The sequence below is a fragment of the Telopea speciosissima genome, chromosome 6 (genome assembly GCF_018873765.1).
Source record: "Telopea speciosissima isolate NSW1024214 ecotype Mountain lineage chromosome 6, Tspe_v1, whole genome shotgun sequence".
NCBI classification, from domain to species: Eukaryota; Viridiplantae; Streptophyta; class Magnoliopsida; order Proteales; family Proteaceae; genus Telopea; species Telopea speciosissima.
The window spans coordinates 68,255,027-68,278,309 of NC_057921.1; the positions used below are offsets into that span (position 1 = coordinate 68,255,027).

Here is a 23,283-nt window from a genome sequence, read left to right on the forward strand (position 1 = left end):
ATATTAAATTAAATAATACAAAAAATTATTTTATAGAAAATTTTTCTTTTCCCATCATTTTACATGGAAACGGGCTGAGAATAAACCCATTTTCGAAAACTTAAAAGATACAAGCGACAAGCAACTTTTTTTTTTGGTAGAAGCTACAAGCAACATTGGTGTTGATTTTTACTGAGAAGAAAGGGGAGGGAGGAGGGTTTATGGGGAATGAAAAGTTCTATCGATTTGTCAATTTGTATATGGGTTAAGAGTTTTCTATGGGGAGAGTGGTCCATGTGCAGAGACAAGGGCCAATGGGAGCACCTGCTACAGCATCATGTGGATGGTCATTACCGCCATTCATGGAGTAGAGTAAAATGTTTGTTTACCAAAAAACCAAGAAAACAAAAAAATAATTTTTCAGAATAATTAATCTTGATTAGTTTATCAAGGCGAGTCAAATATACGCCACATGATTGGTTGGATGGAACCTTAATTTTTTGTTTCTGTTTAGTAAATGTAAAATTTCAATCCAACAAAAAATAGCAAGTGGCCTACCCCTCCGGGATCAGCCATTGGTCGGATATCCCAAACCGAGGCTTCATACGAGGCAATAAATGTAGTGTCGCTTGCATTGCGGAGCCACGTCACCATATCTCAACAATCACAGGATACGTTGAATCAATCGAATCTGATCGTTATCCAACGAGAAACCGTATCACACTCAAATAACGACTCTTGTCAAATGAAGAGTCCACTTCTGAACATAACTCCGCCTAACAGACTCCTACTAAAAATAAGGCATTTACCTTATGAGGACTCATCTTCATCATCTTTTATCACTCTATAAATATCCAGGTATGAAGCTCAAACGCTCATCTCACTTTTTGCGAAGTTAAACTACTGCTAAAACGGAGACCTGACTTAGGCATCGGAGAATCCTCGATTAGAACCACACCGGCTCTCCTTTACTCACTCAATTTTTTGCAAGTTCATCCCAGGTAGACCAACTGGAGGTTTCTTGACGCAACAAAGACAGTGTTTACAAAAAAAAAAAAAGAAAAAAAAAAGAATCAAATAATTGAATTAGATTTTAAAATTTGACATATGACTAATCTAGTTTATGTGCTATATATCAAACAATCAAAATTATAACCAAATCATTCTTTCTTTCTTTTTTTGGTAAACAACCTCATCATTCTATATATTGTAAAAATAAGTTTTCTTATTTTTAAGAACAAATCCACTAAATTTGGATTTCAATAAAAACATGGTGGAATGCTTCAAATGCGGAGTATAGACTATGGAAAGGGTGGAATCTCACTCCCTAATATAATATAGGAAAAAAAATATTACCCAGCAGTGTCCCCCTGTGCCCTCTCATATGGGACAGTGAAATGACTACCCGTCCTCTTCTTGGATGCCCATGTGGGCAGTCCCATTGGACTCTCACGATAGTGTAGGGGTAGCAAACCCTTGCAGGCTGATACCAAACTCCATCTCTACAATATAAGGAGAGGGTTCTCCATGCTGCTAATGTAGGAGAAATCTCCCACACCACAACAATGGTAATAATGCACAGGATGGTATCATTGGTAAGGATCCATAGCGATAAGAAAAAAGATAAATATATATAAAAAGGTAAAAAAAAATGTTGCCTTGTCGTGTTGATTGTGCACCCAAATACAAGAGCACATGAAATTACCACTCCGTCCTATGAAAAAAAAATCTCATCATGTTGATACCCTTGCACATATTCTCATTGGCTCCCATGCTGGTGCAAGACAACAATCTCTTACCCTAAAAATATAGGATAAGGGTTTGCACAAGGCTATGTGGCCAACACAAGGGCCAATGGGATTGCATGCATGGGCATCCCAAGGGGAGGAACAAGGTGGTCATTTGGCAACACGATGTGGGGGTGCAAATGGAAACCAAAGGAATTGCAAGCTGGTACACCCGGAGGCACAACACTGGTTAGCGTCTTTCTTCCTAAAAACATTTTTTTTTTTTTAAGAGAATGTGGACTGCATGGAAAGCTTTTCATTATAATCTATGTAGTTAAATGATTCTATATGTCATGGTTTGTAACTCTCATTAATCACATTCTACCATTTTTTTTTTTTTTTTAAAAAAAAAAAAAAAAAAAACTCTCATTAATCACATTAAGTATATCTTAGAACTTTATAAGTTTCACTATAGGCCGTGGTAGCAAGAGCCACCGCGGTGGTGTGCCTGTGTTTCAAAAGGGGACCATTGCCTAAAAGGTTCGAAGTCAGCAAACGTGATAAACGAGAGCGCCGCGACCACAGAAACCGTGAAACGATTGTAAATTATAAACACAAGAAATGGACAAACTTTGAAATCGGTGAAGGAAGAAGGGGGAGGAGGGAAGGGAAGGCGTCGCAGTGCTAAATACTATTCGTCTTGAATCCTTCCGATTTCCGACTCTGACTGACTGACTTATCATTCATTGCCCATCTGGTTTCCGCTAATTGTAGCTTATTATCATTAATTTATTTATCTCTTACCAAAAAAAAATCATTAATTTATTTATCTCGATTTTGGCTTTGTGTTTTCTCAAAATTTAGCGGCTTTTTTAGGTTTTTAGGTATTCTCCCTTATTTATTTTTTTAAAGTTTTTCGCCAAATGTAGAGAGAGAGAGAGAGAGAGAGAGAGAGAGAGAAAGATGTTTTTGGGCAAGAGAGGACTTCCAACTTCCAAGTGAAACTAAAGACGGGCCTACGGTAATCCAGCTTATACGCCTCTCTACCGCTTGTCTCTCAAATCCTTATCCGAAGCTGTGTGGATTCCTTTGTCTTCTTCTTCTTCTTCTTCTTCTACTCCTGCGGCTTTTCCATATCTAAATCTCATCTCTTACTCTTCTTCTTTCCTCTTTCTCTTATCTAGAATTCTTGTTAAATTCAGCGGCTGGTTTTCTTCTAGGATTTTACTCTATCTGCTCTATCCTTCTCTCGAAGCCCTCAAATAATCGCTGTAATTATCGCCTATACTATCGATTGAATCGAGGGTTTCTTTCTCCTTCTTCCTGCTGTTGCTTTTGCCCATTGTTCTTGTTCTTCTCTCTCTTTTTTTTTTTTTTTTTTTTTTCTTCCTTTTAACTTTTATGGCTTTGATTTCGGCTTTTTTTGATATCTTACAAAGACCTACAATTGGGGATGTTTTCATGGAGCTGGTGATGTTTTTCAGTCCTCTATGGATTGCGGTTCTTATAGGGCTTCTTATCGGATGGTCTTGGAAGCCAAAATGGGCGAATTTGGGGAGAGACAAAATGGACTTTTCGGTGTCCTATCCCACTTCATTGTTACGATCATCTTCCTTTTTGCCTGGTTCGATTTCTCCCCCATCTTTTGCTTTTGGGTCCATACCAAAAGGCTTTAGTTCCTTGAAGCCACAGTTGCCAAGTTGCATTTCATGGATGTCTGACGATGGGTTGGAAAAGCAGACGTTCTCTGCTCCGGCAGCTATAACTTCCGACTGTAGGTATGTTGAATTTGCCGTCCTTCTCTCTGATCTTCTCTGAAACTTGGTGAGCAAGAAAATTGCAATTGCTTGTCTAAACTTCTGCCATTCGTAAAACTGCGTAAGGCCTATCCTATAAGCAGTATAGCTGAAATTTGTTGATTTTGAGAGGAGGGGAAAAGATGCACAAAAAGATTGAAAAAGTTAGCTTGCAATGTGGGAGCTTAACCTATTCTTCACTAATTTGTTTATTTGTTCTTTTTTTTTTTTTTTTTTTTTTTTTTTCTACTCGCATTGATTGGTTTTTCCATCTTGGTGTTCCAGTTCCTCACAGCTGGAAAGTGAAAAATCGGTGGTTGTGACGGGGGAGGATTTAGAACATTTGTGTCAGCTAGTGGAGGTGAAAGATGGGGGCCCAGCATGGATACATATGATGGATCGTTCGACTCCTAATATGAGTTACCAAGCTTGGCGGAGAGACCCCGAGGTAGTTTGTCTCTTCTGCAAGTATTTTACTTGGATCTGATAGAACAAATTTTGTGACATGTTGAACTTGAACATGTACGTAATTCTTTTGTTAGGACTTGGTATAGTATTTTGAAGAGGAAAGAAAACATCTTTATAGGATTTTTTGTTGTTGGACCTTTCCTTCATCATGTTTGTTTGTTTTTTATATTTTTTCCAACCTTGCTAGAGCGGCCCTCCACAATACCGCAGCAGATCTGTTTTTGAAGATGCTACACCAGAATTGGTGAGGGACTTCTTCTGGGATGATGAATTCCGAAAGAAGTGGGATGACATGCTTATAAATTCTGCGACATTAGAAGAGTGTCCCACCACGGGAACTATGGTTGTTCATTGGATACGAAAGGTAAGAAGATTTGCTTTTGTCCATTTTGTGGATATGTTAACTCGGTTGCTTCTGCTCACGTACTCTAATTCTGCTGTTACACAGTTCCCTTTCTTCTGTAGTGACAGAGAGTACACAATAGGACGTCGAATTTGGGAATCAGGGAGAACATATTATTGTGTCACCAAGGTATGGGAGTTAAAACTATTTAAAATATTTGTTGGATCTTCCATTCGTGTAGTTTAATTTTTCCTTTTCAGTTAAAAGTTTGTGCGGACATTGGTAGACAATTCGTTCTATGCTACCCTTCGTATCATGCGGGCTCCACCCATCTTCTATTACCACTGCATGAACACTTAATTTTGAAGTGATGTTTTCTGTGAATTAGAAAAGCAAAGCTTCAACAGGAACACAAATTCTCATATGTGAAAACATGAATCATTTATTGTCTTGGTCTATCTAACAGTAATGTGTGTATTGTATTAATTTTTCAAGGTGTCATCTTAGATTTTTTAGTTCTCTAAACTTAGTTGCGATGTAGCTTGTGCCTCGGATTTCTATTACTGTTTTACCCACTTTCTTGTACTGTTACAATGACCATGGGTTATGTTCTACCAGTAATAGAATGACTACTCTTTAAAAACAAATATTGTGCCAAATCATCCTGCTTGCTCTATTAATTCCTTTTGTTTCAGCCTCTAACCATGATTTTTGGTGTTCTGTTGCTTCAATGAAATGCAAATACAATTTTGAACTTGATATCTTGTGCAAAATAAGCGTAAGCACAGGGAATGTCCTCATGTTAAGAGAGAGGGGAGGGGGGAGAACAACATTTAAAAATCTATCCAGTTGGGAAATATTATCTTTCTGAGTAACGACTAGCTTAACACAATTGGACTGTCTCTAATGGATTTTTTAAGACATGGTTTTTTACATCTGATGTGTACTTCTGAATGCAAATTCTTAGCCTGCTCTAGGAATTTAAGGTTATTACTCAAGCAAGCACAGAGACTTTCTACTTTTCATTTAAGTCAGCGGGTTCCTTTTGTCACCTCTTGGGTGCTCACTATTTACAAGAAACCTTATGTGTGACTGTCTCACCATGTTAGTCAATGTGTTCTGATTCTTGTTTTGCAGTTTGCTAGTGTTCTCCCTCAAAATTTATGGCTCATACACCACTTTTATGTGTTCTATCCATATATAACATATGGTGTATATGGTGAATGAATCTTGTTACTTTATCTTTACACACACAGACACCCCTCCCCCAACAAAATAAAAAGGAGAAGAACCTTTGACCTGAATGAACAATGTATCTATTCCTATTTCAGGGAGTACCCTATGATTCGGTGCCGAGGCGCAACAAACCAAGACGTGTGGACCTTTACTACTCAAGTTGGTGCATTCGAGCGGGTAAGTTAAAATCTTGCGCTTGTTGCCCCTCTCCATGTTAGTCTTGTCTACTTGCTGTAATGTAGTCCTAGATTCAAATTGCTCAAACTAGAAACCAAATAGAATCTTTTACCAAAGGATGGGTTCAGTCTAGGATTTAAAACTAATAAGGAAAATTATTAGGTCAGGGAAAACACCCCAATAAACAAGTGTCTTATTTCCAAAAGTTATGTAATACAACATTTAATGCAGGAGTAAAAAAGGGTTTTCAAAAAGTTGAAAGTTATATAATGCAACATTTAATGCGTTTTTATGTGAAATGAACAGATTTACCCTCATTAGAAAAAACAAAAGTGTGTTATACTAAAAGGGCAAAAAAGTAAGGTTACAATGTTGTTGTAACCAACCCTTGGTTACAACAAGATTTTCCCTTTTAGAATTTTCTTCATTCTTTCAAGTAATTACACGATCTCTTTTGGCTAAAATTTGCTGAAAGTTTCATTTGAGTGACCGACTGAAATTCGTAAATATTTTAATCTTGAAACATCTCAACCCCTCCCCTCCCCTGAACAAAAGGAATCCCAGTCAATAACCAAAATATTTGTTGCAGCCTAATACTTTTTGGCTATCAAGGTTCTTGCATATGAAGATGAGCTAATGTTAGTGCCCATCTTCTTGCAAAAGATGCAACGATGGATGTTCAGATAGTGTTTGATTGTGAATACCCCTGCGGGGGGAATCCTATATTCCCATTATGAATGACAGTTAAATCTGTTTTGCTCATAATTTAAGAAAATTTTGCAACCCTTCCCCTCACCCCAATGGACCTTTTTTTGTTCTGTAAGTTATACTAAATTGCTTCTGTCATTCTACATGAACCAGTGGAATCAAAGAGAGGGGGTGGCCAGCTGACTGCCTGTGAAGTGCTACTCTTCCATCATGAAGACATGGGTATTCCATGGGAAATTGCAAAGCTTGGTGTTCGACAGGGTATGTGGGGAGCTGTGAAGAAAATTGAACCAGGCTTACGTGCCTACCAGAAAGCTAGAGCATCAGGAGCACCACTCTCCCGGAGTGCGATCTTGGCGCAGATCAACACCAAGGTTAACACAGAGTACCTGAGATCATTAGAAACCATCAGCGCTTCATCAGAGGAAAATGTGGATTCATCTGAGAAACCTATGGGGAGGAACATCCCCAAGCTCTTGGTTGTAGGTGGAGCTGTCATTCTTGCCTGCAGTCTTGATAGGGGCTTGTTGACAAAGGCAGTTATATTAGGAGTAGCCAGACAGTTCGCAAAGATTGGGAGGAGGTTGTGACTTTGTGACTTACCAGGGACAGGGAGCAACTGGAACAAATACCATGGGGTTTCTGTAGAGGCTTCTGCATTGGCATTTGAGTGGCAGAATGGATCAATCAGATCTCAGATTGCATTCTTGATTCTTCATTTATTAAAAAATAAAAATAAAAAAAATTTCCCCATAATGTATTTACACCCGACCAAGACAGGAGAAGGGAGAAGCTGTATGGTTAGTCTACCAAATGAAGTATGTTTGTATTCTGTAGAAATAGAAAAATGTCATCCAAGGATCCAATGCCATTGAAATTACCGGCAGATCCAATCATCCAAATTTTCCTTTCCATTGCTTGGCTCTCCAACAATTAGTTACATCTTGCTGTTGCACCTTTCCATTGTTAGTAGACATACGCTCTTTCTTTTATTAAAAAAATGGGATTGACATTATATCTACAGGCACGGTTACAGTTTAATCCAACCTGGAGATATCTCGGGTCATCTGGCATTGTGAAGATACTTACTCCTCCACTCATATGGTGACACAAAGAGAGCAATTAATACTTCAAACAGAATTAGGATGGGAAAATTTTTGCTAGAGAAGGAAGCCACGGAAATTGAGAATTTCTATCAAAATCTGTTTCAAGCAGACGAGATGACTGAAGTGGATCTTAAAAGACCTAAATCTGCCGAAGGTTGTCCATTTGTAAAAAAAGAGTGTTGAACACCCTTTTGAGGAGGAAGTTTGGGAAGGCATCAAGTCAATGAGGGGAGACAAACCAGATGGGTTCAACATTGAATTCTACAAGAAAAGCTGTCAAATTGTGAAATCAGATTTGATGTAGGTCTTTTATGAATTTCATTGTAGAGTTAAATGGAGCAAGGCTCCAAATTCTACCTACTTGAGGCTGATCCCAAAAGGAGAGAGGGCTGAAGAGGTCAAAAGACTTCCTACAAATTACATACAAAGTAGTGGCAAAAGTCTTAGCTCGAAGGCTACAAGGAGTTGTTGATAAGTTGATTAGTCGAAAACCAAGGTACATTTGCTCGTGAGAGAGAAATAATGAATGGAGTAGTTATGGCTTATGAATGTGTCGACTTAAAGCTAAAAGAGAGGGGAGGGAAAGGGGTTCAATGTACAAAATCGATAACCAGAAAGCCTGATCATGTTGGATGGTCGTTTCTCAATTCAGTGCCGGAAACATTGGGATTTGGGGAGAGATGGTGCAAGTGGATAAGAGGATGCATATTTCCCGTGTCGTACTTTGATTTGCTATAACTCAAAGGCTGAAAATTCTGGAAAACAAGGGTCTTATTACAGGTTTCATATTCAAAGATAAAGTATTCTTCTTTTGAGGCTGATGTACAACAAGCGAAGGTGATGCAATGGAACAATCTAGAAGGTCATTTGAAACAATCTAGAAGGTCTCCAGATACAATGTGGAACAAAGCGCAATAAATTCTTCATAGTTGGAGATGCAGGCTAAGGGGTGGCTTCTGAATGAGAAAAATGCTTGTGTGCAAGAATGGTCTTCCCACCATATGTATGGCCTCTCCCTGTAGGTGTATCTCAAAATCAACAGCATTTGGGAACTGGTGGTAGAAAGACTCGCGACAAGACTAGAAAAAAGGAAGAGCAAATATCTGTCATTTTGGGTGGGGTGGGGTGGGAGAATCACTTTGATTAGGTGTGCCCTCTCAAACTTACCTCAAGGATTAAACGAATAGGTGAGAGGGAACGGTCAGAAAATCAGACTATGGGAAGACAACCGGCCAAGGAGAGGGAAACGGTATCAGTTATGCCCAAACCTGTACCTCTTGGCCTATAGAAAAGATGCTTGCTCACTGGTAGTTTGGAAACCCACTTTCCGAGGAGATTGAACGATCAAGAGATTCATCAGAAGGTGACTTCTTTCCAAATTTTGGATGAGAATCTAGTATCATTGTTGAGAGAAGATAGAAGACTTTGGGGTACCTCAAAGAAAGGAGAATTTTCAGTTAAATCGCTATATCAAGAGAGAGCAGATGTATGGAAGAAGGTTTCGAACTAAAAAAGAAAAATCCCTCCCTTGTTTGAAGCAATGAAGAGAAGGGGGTTTCATCATTGCTGATCGATGTATTATATGTCAGAAGGAAGACGAAGAGGGTTTTGCATCTATTTTCACGGCTTCGAGGTTGCAAACTTCACATGGAAATACTACCTTGAAATATTTGATGAGAAGTACGTGGGCAGGCCCAGGTTCAGTGAAGGATATTTTCCCAAGATGGATAGCCAAAACTCAAACTCAGTGAAAGCCCTATGCCGTTAACATGGTCAATATGGAAGGCACGTAGCGACTTCACATTTGAGAATAGAGAGGCCTGTTTGAAAAGTTTTGAAGCAACTCAAGCAAGTGGTATTCATTGATTATTTAGTGGGCTTGGACTAAACCAGAGTTTGCCAAAACAATTTGTATTTAGCAGTTTTATTTTTAATGGTTTCCAACACATGATCCATGATTAACCCTGTTTAATGGCAAATATAAAGCTGCACTAGTATCTCCGTTCATACTGTTGGGTCAGGCTTCATCTTCCCACATGAGGTCTTGTCTTTTTGGCTTTTGGCTCGTTTTGAAGCTCAATATGTGGTAGTGCTGATTTGTAACCCACTCACATTTCAGTAAGAATTACAAAAGTAAACTTCATTTTTTCAATAATAAAAAAAAATTAATATATTATTATCACAAGAATCTCTTATTTTTCCAAACCTCACAAGACACTTATTCTGCCAACTGATCAAATGATGTGGTCATTCCAACTCTTGAATAAAGAGTTAATGGTTTAGTCCAACTCTTTTTCAAATTTCATAATCTAATTTAATCAATAAATACTCCAGTGTATTGACAAGTATGTTCATACATGTATGTGTACACAGAAACAATTAAAATAGGAAAAACCAAGAAAATGGTTTTGCTCAGATCTGTTTTGTGACTTCTAGAAACATAATATCAACTCTCAACTAGAAAGAAGTTACAGAAAACGTCCATTCCATTCGATGGCATGATTACAAAGTTGCGGCACTGGAAGTCTGGAAATTTAAACATACAACCCTAGTATGATTACAATGTTGTGGGTACTGGAAATTTGAACTCGTAATCCAAACGGGGAATTTCAAATAAAAAAACCTTTTGGCTCATCCATTAAAACAATAGTAGGGACTACAGGCAACTATGGAGGCACCAAATATGACAATAAAAATAATTCAAATGGCACCCTTTCGAACATACCCTGCTTATGTGCGAGAGGTAACTCATAACCTAAAAAATGAGTTTTAGGAGACTGGCATATCCATCAAAGAGGTCATTCTAACCGTGAGCTAAAGATTTGCCTCTCTATGTGGAAGATTAACAATTAAAAACCTTACACATGAGCAGTGCCTTCTGTGAATTTAGGGTCTTCGCATCTGTACTTCCCATCAGGGCCAATTCCAAAACCTTTTGGATCTGCAAACACATTCTGCAGCAACTGGCTGCGGGGAGGAAGAGGGCTTGCATCTGCAAACTCCACAGCTTCCTCAATCAATTCATCAATCTTCTTCTCTATGGCCATCAACTCTCCCTCACTGGCTAGATTGTGTTGAGTCATGTAATTCTTCAGAGACACAATGGGGTCTCTTGCAGCATAGTGAGCCTTCTCAGCTGTAAGAATAGACACAAAGGTTGAGGTGGAGAAAGTTTCAAAGAATTCTTAACAAGTGAACGAGAAGAAATGAAACACACACAACTCAACCATTGTATCTTCAATCACTCTCCAAGGTTGTTTTATCATAAAGTTTACAGAAGTTGAAGATCATAAATAAAATAGGCGCTCAATATTTACTCAAACATGCAATTGCAAAACAAGAAGCCAAAAAAGAAAGATTAAAAATTAGTTCCAGATAAACCAGAGTAGTTATCCATCATTTAATCGTGAAACTTAAAAAGAGAATAAGCTATAAATGTTAAGGTCAAACACCTGCCCTGTAAAGCAAAATGATCAGTACACCAAAGGCACACAATGTTAAATTTAAGCCATGTTGCATGATATTTGGTAGTAGTCAATCATGGTTACAGTTACAAGTATTTACATAACAAACAAGTTCCAACATCCTTCTATAAAAAATACACAGAAGGAGAAGAACCTAATTCAAAAATTAAAATATGATGCTCTATAAAGGGAACTTCACCATACCTTCACACCCATAATGATAAATTGAGTCCTGTCCCATGAAATTAGGTATTAGTCATTGTGGTTACAATTATAAGTGGTTATACAGTCATAACAGACAAGTCATGACTTCCTAAAGTGGGAGTTTCACTCACTGGTTGCAATTTTAGCAAGTCAAACATAAATTGGAGAACACCATGAAGTAAAAGTTTTCATTCTTGATCCACAACCCACATGAATACCATTATGTTATCCAAACTTAAAATCCTTTATCGGATGAAAAATTCTAACAAATTTCCAATGCTGAAGTAGGCACTCTACTTTGGAGTGCCAATGGTAGCAACTAGGATACTTGCATTCAGCAAGATGCTTCAGAAAGCACCTTTACAATGGTAAATATTATTGTTCAACGGAGCTCCGGAAAGAAATCTTTATTATCACATAATGTTTATTTAATGGCCAGGCTTGATATGTATAGTAAAGAAATTTGCAGTTAGAAAGCTAAGAATTTCAAAACTACAGTTATAGCAGCAGACAAAAAATACTGGAAAAAGAAAGGGGCAAGGAAGCACGAAGGAAAAAGATACAAGAAGTTAGATGCAGAGATCATAAGAAAACACAAATGATATGTTTTAGTATAACTAACGAACACCAAATTCTGTAAAACCCAAAGTCTGGTATTGAACACCAAGAAGAAATACTAAAGAGTAAACAACAACAAACTCAAAGAAACACCAGAAAATAATAGACTAAGGGTGTCGTGAATGCAAGGGCGCTTTGCGATCATCTTTTCCACATCCATCTATGAGAAAACAGAATAAAAACTTGGATAAAGGATAGAAATTAAAAAGCAAATTTTGAGTAAGTGTATTCGGACACTAATGACCAACATCTTTCTCAGTTGAGGATCAAGAAAGCATACCACCAATCTCTACGACAGTGTCATGTTCTAAGTAACCCTATACTATTCACTTGACTCACCTCATATTAATCGAGTTCCCAATGTTCAAGCGGGAAATCAGAACTCCAAGAGCAATACCCAAGTTCAATCACATAATAAACAAACAGGAGAAACAAGATTCAACATCTGAAAACCGAAAAATGGAAGTGATTTCCGGGTATGCAGAATCAAGAATAACAAAGAGAGGCAGACGCAAGAAAGAAGAATAAGAAGCTCACCAGGGTCACGAAGCTCATCGGGATCAGCCAACGAGTGTCCCCTAAATCTATAGGTCTCACACTCCACCAAGGTCGGACCTTCTCCTCTTCTAGCCCTGGCGATCGCCTCCTTGGCCACTTCCCTTACCTTAAGAACATCCATCCCATCCACATGCACCCCAGGCATCCCGAAAGCAGGTCCCTTCTTCCAAATCTCAGGATCTGAAGTGGCTCTCAGGTGTGACATCCCAATTGCCCATAAATTGTTCTCAACGACGAAGATAATGGGCAATTTCCACAAGGCCGCCATGTTCAAGCACTCGAAAAACTGCCCATTGTTACAGGTCCCATCACCAAAGAAGGCCAACGTCACATGATCGCAGTCAGCTTCCTTCAGAACCTCCCTCCTATACTTGGAAGTGAAAGCAGCCCCTGTGGCAACAGGAATTCCTTCGCCAATGAAGGCGAACCCACCGAGAACGTTATGCTCTTTGGAGAACATGTGCATGGACCCACCCTGGCCTCGACAGCACCCAGTGGTCTTGCCGAAGAGTTCACTCATCACGGCGCGCGCCGAGACACCTTTGCTGAGTGCGTGAACGTGATCACGGTACGTACTGCAGACAGAATCTTCCTTCTTCAAGAGCTTGATGAATCCCGTCGACACGGCTTCTTGGCCATTGTAGAGGTGAACAAAACCGAACATTTTACCTCTGTAGTACATCTGAGCGCACATGTCCTCAAAAACTCTACCCAAAACCATATCTTCGTAAAGCTCCAGGCCTTCCTCTTTAGTAATCTGCAGCAAACAAGGGAAGAATAAAAATATTTTGGAGTTAGGGTTTACCGATCTGTAAGAAGTATGAAATTTTGAAGTCTACACAAGAGAAGGGGGAAGTGGAATTGAAATTCAGGACGTGTTTTCTACGACAAGGGGAATACTAAGATACCAGATTGGCCATGGATGAGTTGGAGTTGCGCTTCGTCTCCTTGACGACGTCGGAGATGGCAACAACGGCAGATCGACGGGGAGAAGAGGAAGAGGGCTTGAGAGAATTGAACCGGAGCTTGTGGGTTGAGCCGAGGAAGGAGGAAGTGGATTTGAAGGGATCAAAGAGGGAGTTTTCTGGAGATCTGGTGGCGGTGGTGGGAAGATGGAGTGGCTGTAGGATCTTCATTGCCGATATAGCTGAAGACATTGTCGTTTTTCAGAGACCTACTCCTCGCCTTTTCACTCTCAGCCTTTCTCTTCTCGGCTGATCTGCTTGTGCTTTCTTTGGGATTTTGATAATAAAGCTACAGACAGACAGAGAAGGAGAAAGCACGCTAAGCATATCAGATTGAAGGAGAAAATATAGAGAGAGACGAGGCCACAAGGGCGGAGAAACCCAAGAAGCTGGGCTTAGGAAAGACCGCCTGGGCCTGGCAGTTTTTACGATTTAGAAGAAAGTGTGAGAAGAGACCAGTCCACGGTCCACACTACTCAACTGGCACCCAAACTAATGAACTATGATCTCTTCTGAACCATGTTTCTACAGCGTTCTTTCTTTCCAAGAGTCCGGTTTTCTTAGGCACCATTTTTAGCCACGTGAAAAAAGCCGCTATGGTTGGAAATTTTGTGGGCAGGTAGAAGTAGAACCAAGGATACCTCAAGTTTCAATGAACGGAATTTATCAATATCGCATTTTATAGTAGGAAAATAAAGAAAATTAGATTTCAAAATACATTTTAAACTCATAATTTATTAATCCTAATTGATGGGGAAAAAACAATTAAGTAGAGCTCAACTGATGAAATAAAGTATCGAAGAAGTAAAGGTGTGTGTATGTATAAGAGAGTGTGGATTGTGGACCATAAGAGTATTGCATTATATATATGGGTGAAATAGGGTTGGATTGGGCCGGGTTTTTTGAATCCCTAGCTCAACCTAAGCCTAACCTAGGGTTAGGTTGGGTTGAGATATGCCTAATTCTATCGGGTTCAGCCCAGCCCAGCCTGGCCCTAATTGACCCTGATCAACCCGGGCTAGGTTGGGTTGGCCCTGACTTATCCTACTTCATGTGATTGGGTGTTGATTTGTTTCATACTCAATTGACTATTAAATTTTTCTTTGGATTAAAAAACTTAGCCGAATCTTAATATTGCAAATATTTTTGTTCGATAGATAATTAGCCTTTTGTTTGGGCAAACAATAGATAATTAGATACTAAACAAAAATTGTAAAACATAACCTAACACAGGGTCAAGCCGGGCTGGGCTGGGCTAGGCTTAGCTCGAGTCCTCGACCCTGGCCCAGCCCGACCCTGACCCAAGGCCTGAAAATTTAAACCCTAACCTGCTCTCAGAGTTGAAAAATCCAGCACAGACCTTGTCCGGGCTCAAGGCAAGCCAGGGCAGGCTCGAGCCGACAGGGCCAAACTTACACCCCTACATATACATAATGGAACAAGGGTTAAGAAGTCAAAATCCAGTATGGATCCGTCTTCATAGATTATGGCTTGAATTTACTTTAAATCGGTTGAAATTGGGTGGATTGGCCTTGATTCGATTTAATTTGATCAAACTCAATACACATATAATCACGGTTAAGTTGGACTTGGCCTCAATTGATTTTGATCTTATTTTTAAAAGTCGAGATCAGGTTTTTGTACGAGGTTGATCTAAGCGCAGGAGCCACGCAACCAAGCAACTTTCTTTTTTTTAAGAGTAAATATCATCCCCTTCCCCTCTAAGTATCCATAATATCAAACCTCTCCCCCAAGTTTTGAATAATGATAATGCCCTCCCCTAATAATCACCATTGAAAACACCCCCATGTCCTAATCACACCCAAACCGTTATTAAATATCATATATATGCGAATTAGAATCGTTCAGTTGGGATCCAGATCTTCTACGGCACAGGCTGCCCCTCCTGCCGTGTTGCGCAGACACAAGACGGCGTGCATTAATCGCCTTACCCCTACCCAAACTCCTTGCCCAAGCAAGGGTAAGGCGGTCAATGCGCATGACCCTGTGTCTGCGCAGCACAGGGCAACACACTGTAGAAGATCTGTGTTGATTTAGTTGTCACTTGGCTAAGAAATTTTTTTTTTAATTGTTCTTTTTAGGGCCGAGGTTAATGCGTAGGGACTTGCAATCCAAATCCTCTACTGCCGAGCTGCCCGGTAGGACCGTGCAGACCAGACACAGTGAGGCATGCAGTGACCGCCTTGCCCCTACCCAAACGCCTTGCCCAAGTGGGGATAAGACAGTCATTGCGTGCCTCACTGTGTCTGGGCTGCACGATCCTACCAGGCAGCTCGGTAGTAGAGGATCACGATCCAGGGACTTGCGAGTTGGGACAATACAATACGACATTTTGGAAGTATTATAAATTTATAAACAACACAGCGTAGCGGCCAACCTCTCTATCAATTGTAAACCATTCCGTTCATTCAACAATTATACATCGATCTCCAATCCTTGGATCCATCATCTTTGTAATTTGGACTCCTTGGTTGCTTCAAGCACCTTTCAATATATTTGATCTTTACCAAAAACAATTATACATCGATCACTAAAGTCTCAGCCTCCCAATTAGAGGTGGTCTAGTAGCAAAATAAACTTTTAAAATTTTGTAATTACAAAAAAATGCATGCAGATACATGGATACAGGAGAGGACAAGATGAGATTGTATGAAATTACTTGGAATAATCAAATCAAATCAAAGATTTAATGGCACCACAAAATCTGGTGCTGACATGTCCAATCGCTTTGCTGTGTTCTCAATTTTAATATTATTAAATTATCTATTCTCTCCCACGAATGAATAATACCCCACATCTCTGCCCAGCTGCACTCCATTTCTCCTGTGAAGTGCTCCAACAAATCTTGAGTTTTATAGGAAACCCAAGACCAGCTCACCATTTTCCTCCCGCCACGTGGAATACACTGACAACTAGGCTATAACAACTACAAATTGGTAGCTAGTCCCTGGTCGTCGATCTTCACTCATCAGTCATCACTTTGCCGTCTACGTTTGCTGGCAGCAGCTACCTGAGATTCGGACTTCGGAGAGAGAGAACTAACAGAGCGGAGAAGAAGTGAGAAGAAGAGTTCGTCTTTTCCTTCGGATCCCGAATCCTCCTCCTCTTCTCCTCCCCGTTGAAGTGGTAAGCCAGCTTACTCTGCTATACCCGATAAACCCTTTCAATTTCCTTTTATAAATTGTATGTTACCCGGGGCCCAATGTGATTCTTCATTCTAGTTTAGCTTGCTACTTTCTGAGAGATTGGGCCGATCGGTTAGTATCTTCTTGATGTTAGCTTTTGTGATCATTTGCTTCCTTTTAGCTTTTGGTTTATTTGTTAGATTTTATCCTTTAGTTATTCCAACATCTCAAGATTTTTTTCTCTGGAGGAGGGGATTGCAAGGGTTTAGCAGTGATCTACCTGTTATCCTAGTTGATTTCTGCAACTGAATTTGATTATTCTTGCTGCTTAATTACCTTGTTCTTTGGGGGGAGCTTTTTGTGACTCCTGATGAGTTTAAACCTTCCTTCCTAGTTTACTACTCGACAAGTACCTTCGGAAGTCTAGTTGAATAGCCAAATATGTATTGGGTTGTATTTTTTGCCAAGATAAATTTTTGAGTAAAGCAGCATAATGCTTACTGGAAATTAGTGAGCTTTCTCACCAAAAGTTTTGATGTCGAGTCTATAATCACATTCAGAATCGTGATTGGAGGACAATGATGCGGAGTAATTCTGGAGAAAAAGTCTGTATGCGTGTTTAGATTTTACATGTTTATCTTTAGGGCTAGTGAAATCTCATGCTAAATTAGTTAGTAATCGATGAAGCGATTCCTCGTAGATCCCAACAACTGATGCTCCGGCTGTGTGAAAATATTTCTGTCCGTTGAATAGAGTTCTATCATAAGTAGGAAGAGTGCTAATTGTCAGTGAGCATTATGACCCCATCACTACCTGCATGATATATGCCTTTTTTGGTCAATTATGTTGTGTATCATTTTTATGGATAAGTAAACAGTACTCAACTGTCCTGGAACCCTGCTTTAGTGATGTTCTTGTTCATGTCTTTGGTAGTTAGGTACCACCCTAACCTTTTATGCAACTGATCCGTTATAGCATCCTAATTGATCTACTCCTGTTCAGTGCAAGAATATTACAGATGGCAACTGTGACTGCATCGCAATTTGTTTCTAGAGGCTCACACCTCAACTGTGGGGGAGCATCCAGATCTGAAACCAAGGCAACATGGACACAAATTGGCCTCATGAATCGAACAGTGACCCACAATGGGTTAAGATCTTTGAACAAAGTCGATATGCTACGGATGAAAACCAACACTAAAGCAACTACAAGGCAAGCTAGGAAGATGGGATTCAAAACTGAAAATGACACGCAGTTTGGAACCATTGTATGTGGAAAAGGAATGAACTTAGTCTTTGTGGGAGCAGAGGTTGGTCCATGGAGCAAAACCGGTGGACTTGGTGATGTTCTTGGAGGACTGCCACCAGCTATGGCGGTAAGCATGGCTCTCTGTTTTACTTTCTGCCTGTTTGAATTGCAAAAGTAATAGAAGTCTGATCTGTTCTTTTTGCACTATGATCATCGTCGGATGAAAACTAATTCACTGAACACTATGGTTGGTCCTTCTCAAGGCCAATGGACACCGAGTAATGACAATCTCTCCGCGCTATGACCAGTACAAAGATGCTTGGGATACAAATGTTTCACTTGAGGTAAATTCTGATGATGCTTCTGGGGAAAGCCTTCCTTTCATTGGGGGCCATATTATATGATTAGTTGCTAACCGACTTTGTAATATGTAGATTAAAATTGGGGATAGAATTGAAGCAGTTCGGTTCTTCCACTGTTACAAACGAGGAGTTGATCGTGTTTTTGTGGACCACCCAGTGTTCCTTGAGAAGGTTGGTTTAAGCCAGAGAGTAATTCTTAGGTCCACCTCATAGGGCTCTGTTATACTTTGGCAGTAAAACCAGACTATGAGGACAATTAATGCTCATGCAATGCTTTATTTCTTAAATTTTAAGGTATGGGGAAAAACTGGCTCCAAGATCTATGGTCCCACGGCTGGAGTGGATTATCAGGACAACCAATTCAGATTCAGCCTGCTGTGCCAGGTTAGTAGTGCATTATTATCGTTAGTTTGATATTGTCAACCAAGTAATACTGTTTTCAACCATTAACTACTATGCAAAAAAAAAATTCTGTTCAGATTTGGTAACTATATCTAAATGAAGATAAATATTGTTGGCTTCTTACAAACATTATGCAGAATTGTACTCTCTTGGTAATACAGAAGTTTCTCCTTATAACCAAGTTCTTTCACCAGATTAGAATGAACTCTCTTCAAAGTTCCTGTCTTCCAGTCCAACAAAATAATCCTTGGTTTAATGCGTAATTGAGATGGGAACTGCACTACCTTTTGTTGCTGCCTGCTGATATGTGGTTCAGCTGGCAAAGTGGTGGGTAGCTCCTATGCACGTCCTGTGGCACTGTGGAGAAGCTAGTGGTTACTTAAGCCACAAAATTTGTCTGCAACCTTGATCTGCCGATGGTGAATGCTATTATGACAAATTTCTTCTAATTTCTTTTGGATTCCCCCTTCTTTTTTCCGTTTTGCTCTCTTTTTTTTTTTTCCGGGGGGGGGGGGTGTTCTTTAGCATGTGGTTCAGGTGGCAGTGTAATATTAATCACCATAAGCATTCCATGTGAGTTACTACCTCAACCATTGTATACTTGTTTCTTGGGTCCCTTCTGACATCAGGTGATAACACTCAGAAGTCAGTATCCCTGTTTTTTTATCAGAATTATAATTTGATGCATTTTATGGCTTTCAGGCAGCTCTAGAAGCCCCAAGAATTCTGAATCTCAACAACAGCAAGTATTTCTCTGGACCATATGGTGAGGACCCTCTTCTCTGATTCTTCTGTGCTGATAAATTCAGTTTTTACCAAGAAGACAATTTCATCTAAGCGCTGTTATCCATTCTTTCTGATTGCAGGGGAGGATGTTGTGTTCATTGCCAATGATTGGCACACGGCTCTTCTCCCATGCTACCTGAAAAGTATGTACAAGCCTATAGGAATTTACAAAACTGCAAAGGTAAGCATCCTATAGTAACCTGTTATTTTGCTTTGAATCATTTCATTTAGATATTGTGTGTACTTTCAAGTTCCTCAGGAACTAACCTTGTTTGTTAACCTTACCAGGTTGCTTTCTGCATACACAACATTGCCTACCAAGGCAGATTTGCCTTCTCAGACTTTTCACTTCTCAATCTTCCGGATCACTTTAAGAGTTCTTTTGATTTTATGGATGGGTAGGTGGTCTTCACTTGGCTGTAACATAATTTTATTTTCAGTTGCTGTGGGAAATTCCTACCTGTATGAGTTTCATGACTCCTTTGGCAAATCAATTGTGCAGCTATCACAAACCTGTAGAGGGAAGGAAAATTAATTGGATGAAGGCTGGAATATTAGAATCAGACAGGGTCATCACTGTCAGCCCACACTATGCCCAAGAACTTGTTTCAGGCATAGAGAAGGGTGTGGAGTTGGATAACATCATTCGCAAGACCGGAATTACTGGTATTGTGAATGGGATGGATGTCCAAGAGTGGAACCCATCTACGGACAAACATATTGATGTGAAATATGATGCTACAACTGTAAGAATTTTTTGGTGGCTTCTCTTTCAACTCCCTCCCCCCTCTTCCATTTTTTAGCTCCCATCATGCAACTTTGTCTGGATGTCACTACCAGTATTACTGAAATTGGTATTTTCAGGTCTTCGATGCTAAACCTCTTTTGAAGGAAGCACTTCAAGCTGAGGTCGGGTTGCCTGTGGATGGAAATATCCCTGTCATAGGTTTCATTGGTAGACTTGAGGAGCAGAAAGGCTCAGATATTCTTGCTGCTGCAATTTCGCAGTTTATTGGAGAGAATGTTCAGATTGTGGTCCTTGTACGTATGAGACTTGGAATGGCTTTCCCAATGTTTCTGCTTCTACACCCCCCCCCCCCCCCGCCCCTCTTTTTCGTTTGAGAGTCATCATAAGCTGCTTCCTCTTTTCTTCTAGGGTACTGGTAAAAAGCCATTGGAGAAGCAGATTGAACAGTTGGAAATAAAATATCCTGATAGGGCCAGAGGAGTTGCAAAATTCAATGTACCTCTGGCACATATGATCATTGCTGGAGCTGATTTTATGCTGATCCCAAGCAGATTTGAGCCTTGTGGTCTCATTCAGTTACATGCCATGCGATATGGAACGGTACAATCCCTTACCCTTACCATATTTTCTCTTTCCTAAGTTTGATTATGGTTCTTCAGAAATCATTGTCCCAAACAGTGCTTTAAATTCTAACTCCCAAACTGATACATCGTTTCAGGTTCCGATCGTTGCATCCACTGGGGGATTAGTTGACACCGTGAAGGAAGGTGTCACAGGATTTCAGATGGGAGGCTTCAATGTAGAGGTAACAATATTTGCCTTGTCATTAGAGGTACCCTATTAGCATTGAGTGTTTTATCTTAGCTGCGGGAAATAGGCTCAAAACTCTTGCATTTGGCTATTTCAGTGTGATGCTGTTGATCCAGTGGATGTTACTGCTGTCGCAACAACTGTTAAAAGGGCCCTTGAGATGTATGGTACTCCGGCTTTAAAAGGGATGATAGTAAAAGGCATGGCTCAAGATCTTTCCTGGAAGGTGAGGAAAAATAAACTTCTACAAAGTTGTTTTTACATCTGCTTGCTTTTTGTAAATTGGCAGTTGTGAGGATCTGAAACACTGTAAAAGAAAGGTTATTTGCGTCTTCGATTGTGGACACTTATGAGATCTTTTTTTTTTTTTGCCGTCACAGGGACCTTCCAAGGAGTGGGAGGAGTTGCTATTGAGCCTAGAAGTCGCAGGAAGTGAACCTGGAGTCGATGGTGAGGAAGTTGCTCCCCTTGCGAAGGATAACATAGCCACTCCTTGAATTAGCTCCCAAGTTAATTGACAATCCATGTCAAACTAACTTATGTGCCATATACCACTGACGGTTTCCCTGTGTGTGGTTCTATGTTTGTTCAAGCATATACTCCCTAGTTGGAAACCAATATTTGTTAGATCTGTTTGGTCTTTGCTACAAGGGAGTGGTGGTTTTGGGAGAGTAAGTGCGACTGTAATATGTTGAGTGGATGTATGTTCCATACAATCCACCGAGGTTGTCATGTGAGGGAGATGTTGGCCGTTGGTTCTCGCCAAGCTACTATTATCTACCAAGTAAATAATAAATAGAAATCTTTCTATAAAATTTAAACTCTTTTTTTTTTTCGTACGTAATCTGGTTACCAATGCCTCTTTTTTTCTTGGTTCTTTTTAGGAAAAGAGGGTGGTAATATAGCCTATGCTTAAGTTATTCGGTGAAATTAAAGAAGGAAATCACTTGTTTTAGCCATCAAGTTTGAAAATCCATGACAAACCTTCAAGTACAAAAGAGATTTAACCAAGGGCTTAGCTGTTGGGAGAATCTATTGCTTTGGATTTGTATCTTTCCAACATTCTTGTGTTTTTTTCAAGAGCCTGATACGAAATCCACCAATATTGATAGGATTTTGAGAGTAAAGGCGAAGAAGCCCAGGGCAAGAAACATTAAAATTGCTGAGTTTTAAGATCTGAGGGTCGATTTTAAGGTTCTTGGGATCAAAATTGGCTGATTCCAATCCAACCAATAGAGATTGATTCGATACCCGATTTTGTCTTTTGAGACACCAATGTAAGCACACTGCACACCCAACATTAGAACCTAGGATGAAACCACCATATACATAATCGAACAGTATCGTGCCCTCCTGAAATCTAAGGAATTAAAGTAGGACTGAAATGACAGACTGGGCTCGGCTAGGTGGAATGGGGATCGTAATTCTTTCTACTTTTTTGTCTCTCAGCAATAAGAAAGTTACTTGGTTACCTGAACTCAAATTAGGTAAATGACAGACCGGGAGGCGGCTATCAGAAGAGAAATTGTGTTATATTTGGCAATCCTTCTCATATCCGACAACTTCTTATTTGTTGTAAAAAAAAAAAATAGGGAATAATAATGACTCAGATAGGGGGAGGGGGATTTACTTAGAATGATAGAATTGAAATGTATTCATTATTCATTAACTGGTCATCACAGTCCAACTCCAACAATTAGAGAGTAATAATGATTCAGATAGATGTTTCCTTCATCGTGGATGTAGGAAAATTGTCTAAAAATAGGTAAATAGTATCTAATAATTTGAGAAATTGTAGTTTAGATACCCAATGTTTCATAAATTATGTTTGGGATACCTAAATCTGATTAAGGTTAATCAGGTTATTTAATTTTGGGACAATTACTATCACTCCCCTGCACTTACCTTATATTTATTGAAACACCTTTACCTCTCTCTGTTTCTGATTCTTCAAATAAAGTGAATTTTTTATGCTCCTTCTGCCCTGATGTTTTAAAATGCTCAAGTTACCCCTTTGTTTTTTCACCTGTTACTAGTTACTCTATTTTTAAATTGACTAGTTTAAAAGACAGCTAGTTTGAATCAAATCAATTGAACAAAGAAAACATCTAATTCCGTCCCTTCCCATATGATTATCACCTTTGATATACTATGCTGCTAAATAGCCCAATGCCTTTTCTTTTTAATTTTTTGGGTGGGGGGAGAAAATGCTCACTAAAGCGGCCAACGAAACATCATCAGAAAGGGAGCAAAACTCGTCATTTACATCTTATTAGTTGCTTGAATCATGACAACCAATCTAACTCCCTCTCAAGTCTCAACCAATTAACACTCAGAGAAACCAAGGGATATTTCCTTTATCCCACAACTGCCAAGGCAATGTGCTAAGCTCCATAAAATCAATGCAAATCCGTAATTTAAAGGACTTGTGA

At 39.6% G+C, this 23,283-nt stretch overlaps 3 protein-coding genes across 4 annotated transcripts; 2 read left to right on the top strand and 1 right to left on the bottom strand.

The window, feature by feature from the left end:
- The first annotated feature begins 3,059 nt into the window (after positions 1-3,059).
- LOC122664145 lies at positions 3,060-19,461 on the top strand. 2 transcript variants are annotated; one of them, XM_043859847.1, is made up of 8 exons: positions 3,060-3,484; positions 3,788-3,950; positions 4,158-4,334; positions 4,419-4,502; positions 5,645-5,726; positions 6,588-7,028; positions 9,137-9,145; positions 19,374-19,461. In XM_043859847.1, exons 1-6 carry the CDS (start codon positions 3,108-3,110, stop codon positions 7,022-7,024), a joined length of 1,320 nt encoding a protein of 439 aa, XP_043715782.1. In that variant the 5' UTR covers positions 3,060-3,107; the 3' UTR covers positions 7,025-7,028; positions 9,137-9,145; positions 19,374-19,461. The 2 variants fall into 2 exon arrangements, with proteins under 2 accessions (XP_043715782.1, XP_043715781.1); XM_043859846.1 differs by lacking the exons at positions 9,137-9,145; positions 19,374-19,461 and having other exon boundaries at positions 6,588-7,348.
- LOC122664147 (pyruvate dehydrogenase E1 component subunit alpha-3, chloroplastic-like) lies at positions 10,254-13,610 on the bottom strand. Its single transcript, XM_043859848.1, has 3 exons — positions 13,293-13,610; positions 12,364-13,141; positions 10,254-10,676 (listed from the first exon to the last, which is right to left on the bottom strand). The coding sequence occupies exons 1-3, from the start codon at positions 13,539-13,541 to the stop codon at positions 10,399-10,401; spliced, it is 1,305 nt and encodes a 434-aa protein (XP_043715783.1). The 5' UTR covers positions 13,542-13,610; the 3' UTR covers positions 10,254-10,398.
- Positions 16,424-21,658, top strand: LOC122664144 (granule-bound starch synthase 1, chloroplastic/amyloplastic-like). Its single transcript, XM_043859845.1, has 14 exons — positions 16,424-16,496; positions 17,498-17,870; positions 18,007-18,087; positions 18,178-18,276; positions 18,400-18,489; positions 19,210-19,273; positions 19,374-19,474; positions 19,582-19,691; positions 19,796-20,039; positions 20,158-20,334; positions 20,450-20,641; positions 20,760-20,846; positions 20,949-21,077; positions 21,232-21,658. Exons 2-14 carry the CDS (start codon positions 17,514-17,516, stop codon positions 21,346-21,348), a joined length of 1,848 nt encoding a protein of 615 aa, XP_043715780.1. The 5' UTR covers positions 16,424-16,496; positions 17,498-17,513; the 3' UTR covers positions 21,349-21,658.
- The last annotated feature ends 1,625 nt before the right edge of the window (positions 21,659-23,283 follow it).